This window comes from Papio anubis, chromosome 7 (assembly GCF_008728515.1).
Source record: "Papio anubis isolate 15944 chromosome 7, Panubis1.0, whole genome shotgun sequence".
Classification (NCBI taxonomy): Eukaryota; Metazoa; Chordata; class Mammalia; order Primates; family Cercopithecidae; genus Papio; species Papio anubis.
Genome location: NC_044982.1, coordinates 135,923,178 through 135,941,486, shown reverse-complemented (window position 1 = coordinate 135,941,486; position 18,309 = coordinate 135,923,178). Strand labels below are relative to the sequence as shown.

The window sequence follows — 18,309 nt, the reverse complement described above, 5'->3', positions numbered from 1 at the left end:
CATCATGAAAGAATAAAGTTGACCAAGCAGGACAATATGCCATAGAAGAAACAGCACAAATGTAAAAATTCTAATTATGTATTATTTTCCTCCCTGCCCCACAAAAAAAAAGAACAGGAAAGAAAGAGAGAAAAAGTGGGGGGGAAAGAGAGAGAGAGAAAACATTTTGAAAATTTTAAAAAACTACATTGAAATAAAAGAAAATAATAGGCATCTAGAATTACAAAATAAACATGGCTGAAGACCAAGTTGGTGATCTAGAAGATAACACTGAGGATATTTCCAAGGATATACAGCAAAAAGACAAAGATAGAAACTATGAGAAAACCTTAAGAGATGTGGATGAAAGATGCAGAGATTCAACACTCATCTAAGAAGAGTTCCAGAAGGATAAGAAAGAAGGAAAGAAAGAAAGAAAGAAAGAAAGAAAGAAAGAAAGAAAGAAAGAAAAGAAAGAAAGAAAGAAAACAGAAGGGAAGAAGTTATCAAATAATTAAGGAGGAAAAATAAATTTCCCAGAGATGAAGAAAGTTATGGATCTTTATCTGAAAGAAATCACTAGACACTCAGCAGAATGAATAAAAACTACTCTTTTTTGTTTTTTGTTTTTTGAGACAGAGTCTCACTTTGTTGCCCAGGCTGGAGTGTAGCGGCACTGTGTCAGCTCACTGCAACCTCCATCTCCTGGGTTCAAGCAATTCTCCTGCCTCAGCCTCCTGAGTAGCTGAGATTACAGGGGCTCACCACCACACCCAGCTAATTTTTATATTTTTAGTTGAGATGGGGTTTCACCATGTTGGCCAGGGCTGGTCTCAAACTCTTGACCTCAGGTGACCCACCCGCCCTGGCCTCCCAAAGTGCTGGGATTACAGGCGTGAGCCGCCGTGCCTGGCCCAAAACGACTCTTAAGTGAACAGACAAGTGAAATTTCAGAATTCCAAAGGGAAAGAGAGTACTAAAAATTTCTTGCAAGGAAAAATAAGTTACCTGCAAATGATCAAAAATCAGGTCAGCACTAGTCACTAGATTGCAAGGTCCTTGGGAATGGAGATTTATATTTATATAGTTATATAATTGTAAATGCTGCTAATAGGTTAATTTTTGGAATCAATCTATATACAAACACAGAACATAATTACATAAAATGTATAAAGCTCACATGTGTGAAAATAATGTAATATCTACAATTTGGAAGTGGAAGAGAAAGGAGGAATGGAAAATAAAGTAAGTATAGAACTGCCCTCATCTTTTATAACAGAGAATAAAAAATTTTCTAAGATGATAAATGAAAAATATAAATTTCTGTACATTAGTGGTTTTCTACATTGACCACACATTAGAATGGCCTGAGAGCTTTAAAAAATTTACCCCAGAAGAATTGAATCAGAATCTCTGAGGCTGTGGAATGGCCATCTGCATTTCTGAAGAGCTCTCCAGGTGAATAATGTGCAGTTAGGGTTGACAACCACTGTTTTTTTCCCCCCCGTTTTTTGGTATAGAAACAGGGTCTCTCTATGTTGCCCAGGCTGGTCTCGAACTCCTGGCTTTAAGTGATCCTCCTGCCTCGGCCTCCCAAAGGGCTGGGATTACAGGCATGAGCCAGTAACCACTTTAATTAAAGTCATAAAGACAACAACTAGAAGAATGAAAAACAAACTACTAATAGTGATTGCTTCTGGGGAGTAGAACAAAAAAGTTCTGAACTATTTTAATTGTTTTTACAGTGGAAAAGACAGGAAGAAAGAAGACAAGAAGTCCCAACATTGGACGAGAACAGGGTTATTTAACCCCAGCATGACTGACACTTGGGGTCAAAGAATTCTTCGTTGTGGGAGGCTGTCCTGTGTATTAAAGAATATTTAGCAGTATCTCTGGCCTCTGAGACTCACTAGATGTCAATAGCACTCCTCCCCATCATGACAACCAGAAATATCTCCAGATGCTGCCAAATGTCCCCTGGAGGGCAAAATTGCCCCAGGTTGAGAACCACTGGACTAGAAGAATAATCCTGTATCTTGATCAGGCAGTTGCTCGTACTGCAAAGAAAGCTCAAGAATTTGGATTTACACTATGGCACACCACGTAAATTAAAGCGTATTTATTCTGTGCTAGGTCCTTAATTAAAAGTAAATCTATACATTTTAATCTGATCACCAGAGAGGGATGCATCAGGACTTTCCTTTTGGACACTCCAAGCTTTGGGATTTACTCTCATTATTAGAATAACAAAATGTCAGAGCAATTAGGCCTTTACAGAAAGTTGCAGAACCTCCTGGCAACTTGCCAGGATCTTGCCAATTTCTTTTAAACTTGAGAAAACACTTTCTTATGCTCCACAAAACAGCGGCGAGCCAGCCAAACACAATCCTGGGCTGCAGGCCCAGGTTCACTTCAGTTCAGCAAATATTTGAGCATATTACATGTGCTGGGAATAATAACATTATTAAAACAAAGACTAGATGTTTTAAATGTCATTGAAATAGAGTAGAAATACATCTTTAAAGAGAAGGGTTTGCTCTCTGTGCTTTATAGGATTGTACGGAAATGCAAATTTCTGCACTGGCCAAATGGTAGCCATGAGAAATGTGGCTATTGAGCCCTTGAAAATTGGCTAGTCTGATTTGAAATGTGCTGCAAACATAAAACACACTGGATTTCAAAGATATAGTATGAAAACAAGAATGCAAAATACCTCATTATTTTTTCAAATTACATTTTGGATATATTGGTTTAAATACAATACAGAGAGTCCCTGACATGGTGGTTCCACTTTAGATTTTTGGAATTTACCATGATGTGAAAGCGATACTCATTCAGTATGCTCCTTGACTTACGATGAGGCTATGTTCAGATAAAGATTTTCAATTTACAATAGCTTTATCTGGACATAACCCCATTGTAAGTCAAGGAGCATCTATTTACTACTAAAATTAATTTTGTCTACTTTTTTTTTTTAATGTGGCTACTAAAAAATTTAAATTTATACGTGGGGCTTACATTTGTGGCTCACGTTTTATTTATTTATTTTTATTATACTTTAAGTTCTGGGTTACATGTGCAGAATGTGCAATTTTGTTACATAGGTATACATGTGCCATGGTGGTTTGCTGCACCCATCAACCTGTCACCTACATTAGGTATTTCTCCTAATGTTATCCCTCCCCTAGCCCTCCAATCCCCACAGGCCCTGGTGTGTGATGTTCCCCTCCCTGTGTCCATGTGTTCTCATTGTTCAACTCCCACTTATGAATGAGAACATGCAGTGTTTGGTTTTCTGATCTTGTGACAGTTTGCTAAGAATGATGGTTTCCAGCTTCTTTCATGTCCCTGCAAAGGACATGAACTGATCCTTTTTTATGGCTGCATAGTATTCCATGGTGTATATGCGGTACATTTTCTTTATCCAGTTTATCATTGATGGGCATTTGGGTTGGTTCCAAGTCTTTGCTGTTGTGAATAGTGCCACAATAAACCTACGTGTGCATCTGTCTTTATAGTAGAATGATTTATAATTCTTTGAGTATATGTCCAGTAATGGGATTGCTGGGTCAAATGGTATTTCTAGTTCTAGACCCCTGAGGAATTGCCACACTGTCTTCCACAATGGTTGAACTAATTTACACTCCCACCAACAGTGTAAAGCGTTCCTATTTTTCCACAACCTCTCCAGCATCTGTTGTTTCCTGACTTTAATGGTTGCCATTCTAACTGGCATGAGATGGTATCTCATTGTAGTTTTGATTTACATTTCTCTAATGATCAGAGATGATGAGCATTTTTTCATATGTCTGTTGGCTGCATATATGTCTTATTTTGAGAAGTGTCTGTTCATATCCTTTGCCCATTTTTTGATGGGGTTTGTTTGCTTTTTTCTTGTAAATTTGTTTACGTTCCTTATAGATTCTGGGTATTAGTCCTTTGTCAGATGGATAGATTGCAAAATTTTTCTCCCATTCTGTAGGTTGCCTGTTCACTCTGATGATAATTTCTTTTGCTGTGAAGAACCTCTTTAGTTTAATTAGATCCCATTTGTCAATTTTGGCTTTTGTTGCCATTGCTTTTGGTGTTTTAGACATGAAGTCTTTGCCCATGCCTATGCCCTGAATGGTAGTGCCCAGGTTTTCTTCTAGGATTTTTATGGTCCTAGGTCTTACATTTAAGTCTTTGATCCATCTTGAGTTTATTTTTGTATAAGCTGTAAGGAAGGGGTCCAGTTTCAGTTTTCTGCATACGGCTAGCCAGTTTTCCCAACAGCATTTATTAAATAGGGAATCTTTTCCCCCCATTGCTTGTGTGTGTCAGGTTTGTCAAAGATCAGATGGTGGTAGACGCGTGGAGTTATTTCTGAGGCCTCTGTTCTGTTCCATTGGTCTTTGTATCTGTTTTGGTACCAGTACCATGCTGTTCTGGTTACTGTAGCCTTATAGCAAAGTTTGAAGTCAGGTAGCGTGATGCCTCCAGCTTTGTTCTTCCTGCCCAGGATTGTCTTGGCTATGCGGGCTCTTTTTGGTTTCATATGAAGTTTAAAGTAGTTTTTTTCAATTCTGTGAAGAAAGTCAGCGGTAGCTTGATGGGGATAGTGTTGAATCTACAAATTACTTTGGGCAGTAAGGCCATTTTCATATTGATTCTTCCTATCCATGAGCATGGAATGTTTTTTCATTTGTTTGTGTACTCTCTCTCTTATTTCCTTGAGCAGTGGTTTGTAGTTCTCCTTGAAGAGGTCCTTCACATTCCTTGTAAGTTCTATTCCTAGGTATTTTATTCTCCTTGTAGCAATTGTGAATGGGAGTTCACTCATGATTTGGCTGTTTGTCTGTTCTTGGTGTATAGGAATGCTTGTGATTTTTGCACATTGATTTTGTATCCTGAGACTTTGCTGAATTTGCTTATCAGCTTAAGGAGATTTGGGGCTGAGACTATGGGGTTTTCTAAATATACAATCATGTCATCTGCAAACAGAGACAATTTGACTTCCTTTATTCCTATTTGAATACCCTTTATTGCTTCCTCTTGCCTGATTCCCCTGGCCAGAACTTCCAATATTATGCTGAATTGGAGTGGTGAGAGAGGGCATCCTTGTCTTGTGCTGGTTTTCAAAGGGAATGCTTCCAGTTTTTGCCCATTCAGTATAATATTGGCTGTGGGTTTGTCATAAACAGCTCTTATTATGTTGAGATACATTCCATCAATACCTAGTTGATTGAGAGTTTTTAGCATGAAAGGCTGTTGAATTTTATTGAAGGCCTTTTCTGCATCTATTGAGATAATCATGTGGTTTTTGTAGTTGGTTCTGTTTATGCGATGGATTATGTTTACTGATTTGAGTATGTTGAACCAGCCTTGCATCCCAGGGATAAAGCCAACTTGATCATGGTGGGTAAGCTTTTTGAGGTGCTGCTGGATTTGGTTTGCCAGTATTTTATTGAGGATGTTTGCATCGATATTCATCATTATTGGCCTAAAATTTCTCTTTTTTTTTGTTGTGTCTCTGCCAGGCTTTGGTATCAGGGTGATGCTGGCCTCATAAAATGAGTTAGGGATAATTCCATCTTTTTCTATTGATTGGAATAGTTTCAGAAGGAAAGCTCCTCTTTACACCTCTGGTAGAATTCGGCTGTGAATCTGTCTGGTCCTGGACTCTTTTTGGTTGGTAGGCTATTAATTATTGCCTCAATTTCAGAACCTGCTATTGGTCTATTCGGAGATTCAACTTCTTCCTGGTTTAGACTTGGAAGGTTGTATGTGTCCAGGAATTTATCCATTTCATCTAAATTTTCTAGTTTATTTGCATAGAGGTGTTTATAGTATTCTCCGATGGTAGTTTGTATTTCTGTGGGATCAGTGGTAATATCCCCTTTATCATTTTTTATGGTGTCTATTTGATGCTTCTCTCTTTTGTTCTTTGTTAGTCTTACTAGCGTCTATCCATTTTGTTGATCTTTTCAAAAAACCAGCTCCTGGATTCATTGATTTTTTGAAGAGTTTTTTTGGGTCTCTATCTCTTTCAGTTCTGCTCTGATCTTAGTTATTTCTTGTCTTCTGCTAGCTTTTGAATATGTTTGCTCTTGCTTTTCTATTTCTTTTAGTTGTGATGTTAGGGTGTCAATTTCAGATTTCTCCTGCTTTCTCTTGTGGGCATTTAGTGCTATAAATTTCCCTCTACACACTGCTTTAAACGTGTCCCAGAGATTCTGGTACATTGTGTCTTTGTTCTCATTGGTTTCAAAGAACATCTTTATTTCTACCTTCATTTCATTATTTACCCAGTAGTCATTCAGGGGCACGGTGTTCAGTTTCCACATAGTTGTGTGGTTTTGAGTGAGTTCTTAATCCTGAGCTCTAATTTGGTTGCACTGTGGGCTGAGAGACAGTTTGTTGTGATTTCCATTCTATTACATTTGCTGAGAAGTGTTTTACTTGCAATTATGTTGTCAATTTTAGAATAAGTGTGATGTGGTGCTGAGAAGACTGTATATTCTGTTGATTTGGGGTACAGAGTTCTGTAGATGTCTATTAGGTCCACTTGGTCCACAGCTGAGTTCAAGTTCTGGATATCCTTGTTAATTTTCTGTCTCATTGATCTGTCTAATACTGACAGTGGGGTGTTAAAATCTCCCATTATTATTGTGTGGGAGTCTAAGTCTCTTTGTAGGTCTCTAAGAACTTGCTTTATGAATCTGGGTGCTCCTGTATTGAGTGTGTAGATATTTAGGATAGTTAGCTCTTCTTGTTGAATCCTTTTACCATCATGTAATGCCCGTCTTTGTCTCTTTTGATCTTTGTTGATTTAGTCTGTTTTATCAGAGACCAGGATTGCAACCCCTGCTTTTTTTTACTTTCCATTTGCTTGGTAGATCTTCCTCCATCCCTTTATTTTGAGCTTATGTGTGTCTTTGTACATGAGATCGGTCTCCTGGATACAGCACACTGATGGGTCTTGATTCTTTATCCAATTTGCCAGTCTGTGTCTTTTAATTGGGGCATTTAGCCCATTTACATTTAAGGTTAATATTGTTACATGTGAATTTGATACTGTCATTATGATGCTAGATTGTTATGTCGCCCATTAATTGATGCAGTTTCTTCATAGTGTTGATGGTCTTTCAATTTGGTATGTTTTTGCAGTGGCTGGTACTGGTTGTTCCTATCCATGTTTAGTGCTTCCTTCAGGAGCTCTTGTAAGGCAGGCCTGGTGGTGACAAAATCTCTCAGCATTTGCCTGTCTGTAAAGGATTTTATTTCTCCTTCACTTATGAAGCTTAGTTTGGCTGGATATAAAATTCTGGGTTGAAAATTGTTTTCTTTAACAATGTTGAATATTGGCCCCCACTCTCTTCTGGCTTGTAGGGTTTCTGCCGAGTTATCCACTGTTAGTCTGATGGGCTTCCCTTTGTGGGTAACCCGACCTTTCTCTCTGGCTGCCCTTAACATTTTTCCTTCATTTCAACATTGGTGAATCTGACAATTATGTGTCTTGGGGTTGCTCTTCTCGAGGAGTATCTTTGTGGTGTTCTCTGTATTTCCTGAATTTGAATGTTGGCCTGCCTTGCTAGGTTAGGGAAGTTCTTTTGGATAATATCCTGAAGAGTGTTTTCTAACTTGGTTCCGTTCTCCCTGTCACTTTCAGGTCCACCAATCAAACGTAGATTTGGTCTTTTCACATAGTCCCACATTTCTTGGAGGCTTTGTTCGTTTTTTTTTTTTTCACTTTTCTCTCTCTAATCTTGTCTTCTCATTTTACTTCATTAATTTGATCTTCAATCACTGATATCCTTTCTTCCACTTGATTAAATCGGCTATTGAAGCTTGTGTATGCTTTATGAAGTTCTCGTACTCTGGTTTTCAGCTCCATCAGGTCATTTAAGCTCTTCTCTACACTGGTTATTCTATTTAGCCATTCATCTGACCTTTTTTCAATGTTTTTAGCTTCCTTGCAATGGGTTAGAACATGCTCCTTTAGCTCAGAGAAGTTTGTTATTACTAACCTTCTGAAGCCTACTTCTGTCAACTCGTCAAACTCATTCTCTGTCCAGTTTTGTTCCCTTGCTAGTGAGGAGTTGTGTTCCTTTGGAGAAGAGGCGTTCTGGTTTTGGGAATTTTCCACCTTTCTGCTCTGGTTTCTCCCCATCTTTGTGGTTTTATCTACCTTTAGTCTTTGATGTTGGTGACCTACAAAGGGGGTTTTGGTGTGGATGTCCTTATTGTTGATGTTTATGCTATTCCTTTCTGTTTGTTAGTTTTCCTTCTAACAGACAGGCCCCTTAGCTGCAGGTCTGCTGGAGTTTGCTGGAGGTCCACTCCAGACCCTGTTTTCCTGGGTATCACCAGCAGAGGCTGCAGAACAGCAAATATTGCTGTCTGATCCTTCCTCTGGAAGCTTCCTCCCAGAGGGACACCTGCCTGTATGAGGTGTCAGCCCCTACTGGGAGGTGTCTCCCAGTCAGGCTACACAGGGGTCAGGGACCCACTTGAGGCAGCAGTCTGTCCGTTATTGGAGCACGAATGCCATGCTGGGAGAAGCACTGCTCTCTTCAGAGCTGTCAGGCAAGGATGTTTAAGTCTGGAGAAGCTGTCTGCTGCCTTTTGTTCAGATATGCCCTGTCCCCAGAGGTGGAATCTAGAGAGGCAGTAGGCCTTCCTGAGCTGTGGTGGGCTCCCCCCAGTTCAAGCTTCCCTGCCGCTTTGTTTACACTGTGAGCATAGAACCACCTACTCAAGCCTCAGCAACGGCAGACGCCCCTCCCCCTGCCAAGCTCTAGCATCTCAGGTGGATCTCAGACTGCTGTGCTAGCAGTGAGCAAGGCTCCATGGGCATGGGACGTGCCGAGCCAGGCATGGGAGGGAATCTCCTGGTCTGCTGGTTGCGAAGACTGTGGCAAAAGCACAGTATTTGGGCAGGAGTGTACTGCTCCTCCAGATACAGTCACTCATGGCTTCTCTTGGCTAGGAAAGGGAAATCCTCCAACCCCTTGTGATTCCTGGGTGAGGCGATGCCCCACCCTGCTTCAGCTCACCCTCCGTGGGCTGCACCCACTGTCCAACCAGTCCCATGGAGATGAACCAGGTACCTCAGTTGGAAATGCAGAAATCACCCGTCTTCTGCGTCGATCTCACTGGGAGCTGGAGACCAGAGCTGTTCCTATTTGGCCATCTTGGAAGTAACCTCTCAAGTTTTATTTCTAATAAACGGTGCTGTCCTAAACTCTTGATTTTTATATGGCTCACTGTAAATAACAGTAGCATTTTAAATACATTTGAGCCTTCTCCCCATTGGCATTCAGTGGGGACAAATTCCATTTGAATGCTCAGTTACTATAGATGTGGTTATATGGAAGTGCTTGGGGCACAGTAAACTAAACTCAATCACAGGTGACTTACATTTGCATCCTGGCTTGGCCACATGTGGTGTAATCTTAGTTCAGCATTCAACTTCTTTGAGTCTCAGTTGCCTCATCTGTAAAATGGCTTGTGTTCACCACGAACCCCAAAATGTGTTTTCTGATTGAATGCAAAACAGCCTTAAATGGGCACATGTCTAAACAGATGCCAGTCACACAGGGCTTCACTGATTCTAACAATATATCAGAATAATAATTTATAATATGAAAGCAGAATAAGGTTTGAGGTCCACAAATGTCATCCACCAGAAACGCCTTTTCACTTCATGTTTGAATGCTAAAAATGAAGACTTTCTGCCAGGGCTCGCAATAAAACAGTCACCCAGGCACAGTGACAACCAAGAAAATCTTTCCTAAAATCATCACTTTGTTCCCTTGGTTCTGCCTCTCTTCTCTGCTTACCCTTGAGGAGGGGGGATTAGGGGAGTCAGGAGGGGAGGAAGGTGTGACACATCTTAGAACTGGAATGGAGGACAAGTGAAAAATTTCTATTAGGAGTGATGCTCTTCAGAAAACAGTAGCAAAATCATGTTTTGAAAACTCTATCCACATAAATGAATATATATATATGTATATCTTCCTGTGGTCCCTCTATTTTTTATAGATTGTACTATGACTATACCAAATAAATTTAAAATGTTTTACTGATAAATAATAGTTGTACATATTTTTGGGGGTAAATGTGATATTTTGATACCTTTATACAATGTGTATGCAGTGATCAAATTGGAGTAATTGGGATAGCCATCACCTCAAAGGCTTATTTTTGTGTTGGGAACATTACAATTCTTCTCTTCTAGCTATTTTGAAATTTATAATAAATTATTGAATACAACAACTTATTCCTTCTAACTAACTGTATTTTTGTACCTCTTAACCAACTTCTCTTTGTCCCCACTCCCTTCCCAGGCTTTGGTAACCACCATTCTACTCTTTACCTCCATGAGAACCACTTTTTTTAAGCTCCCACATGTAAGTGAGAACATGCTATATTTATTTTTTTGTGCTTGGCTTGTTTCAGTTAACACAATGACCTCCAGTCCCATCCATGGTGCTGCAAATGACAGGATTTCTCTTTTTTTTATGGCTGAATAATATTTCAGTGTGTATATGTACCACATTTTCTCCATCCATTCATCTGTTGATGAACATTTAGGTTGATTCCATATCTTGACTGTTGTCAACAGTATTGCAGTAAACATGGGAGGGCAGATATCTCTTCAATATACTGATTTCCTTTCTGTTGGATATATACCCAGCAGTGGGATTGCTGGATCATATGTAGTTCTAATTTCGGTTTTTGAGGAACCACCATACTGTTTCCCATAATGGCTGTACTACTCTACATTCCCACCACCAGTACACAAGTGCTCCCCTTTCTCCACACCTTTCCCAACATTTGCTACCAAATGAAGTATTCTTTAAAAAGCAAGTTACAAAAGGTCAAATTTGCCTGAAAAGTGTTGCCAAAAAAATTCAGCTCCTAGTGTAGTGCTTTTCATATGATAGGCATTCAACACATAGTTGTTGCATTAAAAACAGCATCAAAGTGATTATTATATTTGGAATTTATTTAATCCGCTTAGTAAGTTATCTATTTGGTCTAGAATAGGAGTTAGATTATTTACCAGTAGTGTTGGCAGTTGATTGTGAACTAACCCCACCCCTGCAATTTTACTCAAAATAATATATTAAACAGAGTGACAAATCATTTCTTTATCCCTTTATTCATTTACATACAAAGTATATTGTGAATATTTTTGCTTTACTGAAAAACATCTACTAAAAGGCAGAAATAGCACAAAATCATACAGAGATAAGAATCCTTAAACTGTTCACTTCACCTTACCAATTATCTAGTTCTGCTATCTTTCTATTTTAATGATAGGTTTCAAATTCAAAACTGCTTTCAATCTACAGATTTAGATATGTAATCACTGCTGGTAAAAACATTGATTTCTGTAGCCTGGTTCCTCTTTTACATGAGTGCTTATTTCAAGTTTGCTGTGATCACCATAGAAATATTCTCTATTGCTAGAGGTTGCAGGTTATGATCATTCATTTGTCTAACAAGTACTTTCAAACAGCTATTCTGTGCCAGGACCATGATAGGTAGTCATTACTTTCATGTCATGTTTTAAATGCTATTTTAGATCTTCCAAAAGGCATGTTACTTTAAATCAAAAGATCAAGTCAAGACAACTTCCGTTTTTCTTTTCTTTTCTTTTCTTTTTTTTTTTTGTTTGAGACGGAGTTTTGCTCTGTCGCCCAGGCTGGAGTGCAGTGGTGTGGTCTCGGCTCACTACAAGCTCCGTCTCCCGGGTTCACGCCATTCTCCTGCCTCAGCCTCCCAAGTAGCTGGGACTACAGGCGCCCGCCACCACGCCCGGCTAATTTTTTGTATTTTTTAGTAGAGATGGGGTTTCACCATGTTAGCCAGGATGGTCTCGACCTCCTGACCTCGTGATCTGCCCACCTTGGCCTCCCAAAATGCTGGGATTACAGGTGTGAGCCACCGCGCCCAGCCCAACTTTTGTTTTTCTAACTTGATTCAAGGGCTGAGCATTAAATGCCATAGAACAACAGGTTGATGCCCAGGCTTTTGATAAATGACATATTTTAGCAAATGTATGGAAGCCAGTCATTGTGTGTAAATCTAGCATAGCTTGATGGTTAAGCTTCCTGGTTGTAGAACCAGAAAGACTTGGTAGTGAATTCTGGCTCTGCCATTTACTGGTTTTATTACCTTGGATAACTTACTTAACCTCTCTGAGGCTGTTTTCTCATTTGTTAAAGTTGGAACTAATAAGAGTATATACCTCATAGCATTACAGTGACAAATGGATGAGATACTGTGTGGAAAGCACAAAGATCGGTGCTGGTATTTACTAATTCCTCAACAAATTAGCTATTAATAGGAGTTATTAATTGGCTATTGATAGGAAGAATAAAAATCATGATAGTGATGGTATAAGTATTTACCTGGGTCAAGGGGCTTCCTTATTTGGCTAAATTATCTAAAATGCATAGGAAGAACAGAACTTTTAGTTGGCTATTTTTCTTTTACGTATGTATGTATGTATGTATGTATGTATGTATCTATCTATCTATCTATCTATCTATCTATCTATCTATCTATCTACTGTCTTGTTCTATTGCCCAGACTGGAGTGCAGAGGTGCGATCATAGCTCACTGCAGCCTAGAACTCCTGGGCTCAAGCCAATTGTCTCACTTTAGCCTCTTAAGTGGCTGGGACCAGAGCTGTGCGTTACCACATCTGGCTGGCTATTTTTTTCATATTCTGGTTAACAAGGTGTCAAACACAAAATGCTTCACGATTTGGTTGTCTAAGATATTTTAGACACACATTAATCCATTTCAAAGATTAAAATATACTTTAATATTTCTTTTTTTTTTTTTTTTTTTGAGATGGAGTCTCCCTCTGTTGCCCAGGCTAGAGTGCAGTGGCATGATTTCAGCTCATTGCAACCTCCGCCTCCTGGGTTCAAGTGATTCTTCTGCCTCAGTCTCCTGAGTAGCTGGGACTACAGGCGCATGCCACCATGCCCACTAGTTCTTGTAGTTTTAGTAGAGATAGGGTTTCACCCTATTGGCCAGGCTGGTCTCAAACTTCTGACCTCATGATCCACCCACCTCGGCATCCCAAAGTGCTGGGATTACAGGCGTGAGCCATCACGCCCAGCTACTTCAATATTTCTATAGGTGCCTAGTTCCTAAAGGATTTTAAGGTCATAATATGCAATGACTGCAGATGCAAAAGTTTTAGAAAATGTATCCTAAGCACAGAAAAAACCCTAAATATTCAGTTAGTCAAATGCCAAACTTATCTTGTTTCTTTCTCTGAAAATTGTAATGCTGACAAAATTCCAGATAACTTACAGCATCTGAGAGTTTGGTTCTGAAGTTTTACTATTGCATTGTAACTATAATTTTGCTCATTAACTGTGTAGAATGTAAGTTTACCAGATCTAAAAAATTGTTAGCTAAAGAAACAAATTAAATAGAGCCTCCAGTGGATTAAATAACTTTATGTTATATTTCTAAGAATTCTACTCACAATGGCCACAGGGTCATTGCTGCGAGTTGCGGCCAGGCTGAACTTCTTCACGTGAGTGTTGGTCTCCAGAGCCTTTGCAAATTCCCTCAGGGTTGGAATTGGAATGTTCTAAGACAGAGAAGACATGGCTAGTTGATGACCCAGTCTATGGCACACTCTTGCCAAGGTAAGAACCCACAACCTTTAAATACCATATGTATGTAGATAAATACAAGATATCCCTTCTAAATGAGGGTCGTTACCTACCCTTCAGCAACCAAGCTATCCTGAGCCAACAGCACCACTTAGTGTCCAATAGGGGAATCTAGTCTACCACTATGGTACCTCTTGAGTGTTGTCTTTCTGTTTTCCCTTACCAAGAAAGTATGCACATACTACACTTCCCTCTTTTTATTTTTCACTCTGTATTCTAGCCAGACCGATATACTTGCCATTGTTTTAATATACCACAGTCTTTCTCTTTTTCAGACCTTTATATATGCTTTCCCCTTAGCCTGGAAATTCCTTTTGTCCTTTTCTCTGATTAATTCCTACTCATCTTTCAAGACTCAGATGTAATATCATCTCCTTTGTTTACTGGATCTCCTAGGTAGCATTAAAATTTTTCTTTCTTGCAATTCAATGACATTTGGGGGCTCACCACATCATGTTATAATTATCTGTTTAGTGTTTTTCTCCTAGTATAATATTTTTCAGAGTAAAGACTGAAAAAATCTTATTCATCTTTTAGTCCTTTTTCTAGATCATTTACCACAGTAATGACCACTGGGGAAGGAGACAATATGGGGTGCAGTTAGAAGTGGAGAAGAGTCCTGGCTGCACTATAGGCTAGCTCTATGACCTTAACAACTCTTTAAGTCCCACTAATAATTAAATGAGATAATAAATTCCAAGTATTTAGTAAAGGACATGGCATATAGTATGCACTCAATAAAAGTTGGTTATTATTAAATGCTAAGAACTGGCCCAAAAAGAATAAACAAAAGAGACTTCAGGTAATATTTACACACACACACACACACACACACACACACACTCTCTCTCTCTCTCTCTCTTCTACTCTTTCCCTTTGAGAGTGGCATGACTTATCAAACTGAATAAAGTGGAAGTAACAAACATGTTCAGTAACTTCAGAAACCGGGTCAAAACAGGTATTGTGGCTTCCTGCTTTCTCATCTTTCTGTCTTCGATCACTCGCTCTGGGGAGCCACATGGTGAGAAATGGAGGCCTCTTCCCAACAGCCACATGAATCTGCCATCTTAGAATTGGATCCTCCTGCCCCGGGCAAGCCTGGTACTGCAGCCTTGGATGACAACTTCACTGTCACCTCATTTGAGACCCTGAGCCACACTATCCAGCTAGCTACTACCAGATTCCTGACACTGAAAAATTGTGTGTGAAATAATAAATGTCTGTTGTTTGAAGCCTCTAAGTTTTGGAGTAATCTGTTACTCAGCAATAGATATAACTAATGTACTACGCTTAACTCAGGTATGGTGATTCTTTTCAAATAATTATAGAAATCACTGTTTTCCAAAACCCACTTCTTTTGAATAGGATACCTTGACTCCAACTCAGTGACTACAAAGAACTGCAAACAGGTGTGAAAACAAGCAATTGGTCATCTCTGGTAAGTTTTCTGACCTCATGATAAATTAAGTGACTGATGATAATCACAATGAAATACCTTAATGTTGTTGAGGTTGACTTCTTGCAAGCTAGGATCATTGGCTTTCATCTGCTGCAGGCTTATTTCCACATTTGTGGGATTGGGTGGTTCCTCAAATACTGGCTTTACCTTTTCACCTTTGACAACATCTAAAACACAATTTTTCATTTTAAAAAATGCAAAGTCTCTCCTATGAAAATCAGTGGCGACTTCCCAAAAAATGACATATCTTTCATATGCTCTGATTCCAATAAGACTTTAATAGCAATGACAGTAGGTTTATTCTCAGCTGAGCAAGCATGGGAGTGGTGTAGCTCTGAGTCACAGTTTGGAAGGCTGGTGTTTCTCAACTGCAATGAGAATTCCCTGGGGCTAACACTGCATGGAGCCAAAAGTTCAGGAGGCCCTGCAGCAAACTCCAATGTTCAAAATATCCATGGGCAGTTATTGCTGCTCCATATGGACATCTGTCAGACTATACTAACTAGACTTCAGGATCTGAGATACAAATCAGACACCACAATAAGTCTTCACTTCCCAAACTCTAATACCCCTCTGGCCTCTTGATTATACCCTACCCTCCTCTGAGTTCTATTCTGGAGCTTTAGTTTTAAGGAAGGTATGGGAAGAGAAAGGGATAAAAAAGAAGAATGGAAGTTAACAGAGATACAAAGGATTAACATCCCAACATACACAGAGCTCCTACAAATCAATAAGGCGACCCAATTAAAAATGAACCAATAATACAATCAGAAGAATCTGTCACTCAACCAAAAATATAAAAAAGTAACTAAGCTCCAAAATAAAGAAAGGAGATACCATTTCATTAACAAACAAGTGTGAAACAAGATAACATTTGGAGTTGGCAACAATGTGGAGGAAAAAGCATCTTCCTACTTCTCTGTAAGTGAGAATGTGATCTGATGCAAATGTTTTGGGAGAGTAATTTGGCATTATCTATTACAATTTAAGATGTGCATGTTCTATGACCCAGCAATTCTACAGAAGTCTTATCTACAAAAATAGCACAGATACATAAAGATATATACTCACGGATATTCCCTGTTCCCTGATATATTACTTGTGACAGCAAAACATGATAAAATGTCCATCAATATGAAAATGGGTAAATAAAGTATAGCATCATCACATAACAACTCATTGTCTATTCATTAAAAGAATCTATTCACGAGCCAGGCATGGTAGCTCACACCTATAATCCCAGCACTTTGGGAGGCTGAAGCAGGAGAGTTGCTTGAGGCCAGAAGTTTGAGACCAGGCTGGGCAACACAGTGAGACCCAGTCTCTACAATAAATTTTAAAAATTGGCCAGGTGTAATTTTGCCTGTAGTCCTAGCTGCTCAGGGGACTAAGGTAGGAGAATCCCTTGATCCCAGGAGTTTGAGGCTGCAGTCAGCCTTGGTAGTGACGCTGGACTCTAGCCTGGACAACAGAATGAGACCCTGTCTCAAAAAAAAAAAAAAAAGATCTTCATTATCTATCCATTAAAAAAGTTATCTACTCATTAAAAGAATGAAGGAAACCTATAGGTACTGATAAGAGACCACAATTTGAAGACAAGTTAATATTTGTGTGTATTTGTACATATAAACGACCAGAAGGTTATGCATCAGATTGTTAACAGCAAACATTGTCAGAATGTTACCCTTTGATGCTGAAGCTAAAAAGGATGAGCATTTTTTATCCATAAGCATAAGAAACAAGAAAGGCCAGCCTAGGCAACATAGCAAGATCCTGTCTCTACAAAATAAAAATAAAAATAATTAACTGAGTGTGGTGGCATGCACCTGTAGTCCCAGCTACTCAGGAGGCTGACGGGGAGGATTGCTTGAGTCCAGCAGCCAGAAGCTACAAAGAGCTATGATTGCACCATTGTACTCCAGCCTGGGCAACAGGGCAAGCCTCTATCTCAAAAAATAAAAGGAATATTGCTCATTGTGTGTCTAAATTACCACTATAAATAATATTTCATATATATGCTACTGAGATTAGAACACATCTCCCAAGTCTCTATTAAAGTGAATAAAATAAAATTAACCTAAGAAAAGTTGTAATCCTAAAAATGAGCTGGGTGTGGTGGCACACGCCGGTAGTCCCAACTACTCATGAGGCTGAGGCAGGAGAACTGCTTGAACCCAGAAGGTGGAGGTTGCAGTGAGCCGAGATCGTGCCACTGCACTACAGCCTGGGTGACGAAACAAGACTCCATCTCAAAAAAAAAAAAAAAAAAAAAAAAAAAAGCTGTAATTTTCTATGAGTTTTCAAAGCATATGGATTACACTGTACTGAAATGACCTGAATATTGGTCCTTCCTTACCCTGGACAGATAAATTTCTTTGGGCAGGGACCATTTTCATCTTTGTACCTAATCCTAGAACATTCCTGACACATAGCAGGTATTTAGTGGATGACTGACGAATGAATGAATAAAAAAGTCTAATTAATTGTTTACTGCTACAGGAAATGGTGACATAGAAGATGGTGGTGTGGAATGTCCTGTGCACGTAAGTCCATGCCAGCATGTCTTTCATGCCCTCTGAGGGAAGTGGGCATTCAAATTCTAATGACAAGCGTCTATTACTGAGACAAAAAGACACTCAAATAGAGAAGGGAACTTATTTAAGCTACCATAGTTGATTAAAACATCCTTAGGAACATGAAACTCTGCATTTTGTGATGACTAAGCAATCTCATATCAGCAATTTTTTTTTCATGAATATGGATTATACCATTTAATGCAGACCCATATATCAACAATTTCATCTTCTGACTAAACAGACCTACCAAGAAAGTGTTCTGGGCAACACACACTGATTTGTACTAGTTTCACCGCCAGATGGAGCTCTCATTGTCAGCTGCTCCATATCCTAGCCAAATAACAGAGTGCAAAGCCTGCAAAAGTCAACAGGCCTCTCTCCTGCCAGCAACCCTGGAGGCTCCAAAGCTTTACAAAACCACAGATTCCACATCAACTTACTTCTGACAGGCCCTTTGCCACCTTTACTGTTGGCTGTTTCTTCGTCGAACTTTGGATTGTTGAGCAAATTGTGTACTCCAAGGACAGCTAAAAACAGACAGTCAACAAATGAGCATTATGTTTGGAGAAGCACATGAGGATGTCCACATTGTTAATATGCC

At 39.3% G+C, this 18,309-nt stretch overlaps 1 protein-coding gene across 2 annotated transcripts in view; it reads right to left on the bottom strand.

Annotated features, from left to right (window-relative positions):
- LOC116275841 (tropomodulin-2) overlaps positions 1 to 18,309 on the bottom strand; it is a 64,966-nt gene that overhangs the window by 20,544 nt on the left and 26,113 nt on the right. For both annotated transcript variants that reach the window (XM_031668679.1, XM_031668680.1), the window contains exons 5-7: positions 18,149 to 18,235; positions 15,169 to 15,299; positions 13,481 to 13,588 (exon numbers count right to left, since the gene is read on the bottom strand). In XM_031668679.1, coding sequence (XP_031524539.1) covers positions 13,481 to 13,588; positions 15,169 to 15,299; positions 18,149 to 18,235 — 326 coding nt within the window. The remainder of the gene's footprint in view (positions 1 to 13,480; positions 13,589 to 15,168; positions 15,300 to 18,148; positions 18,236 to 18,309) is intronic.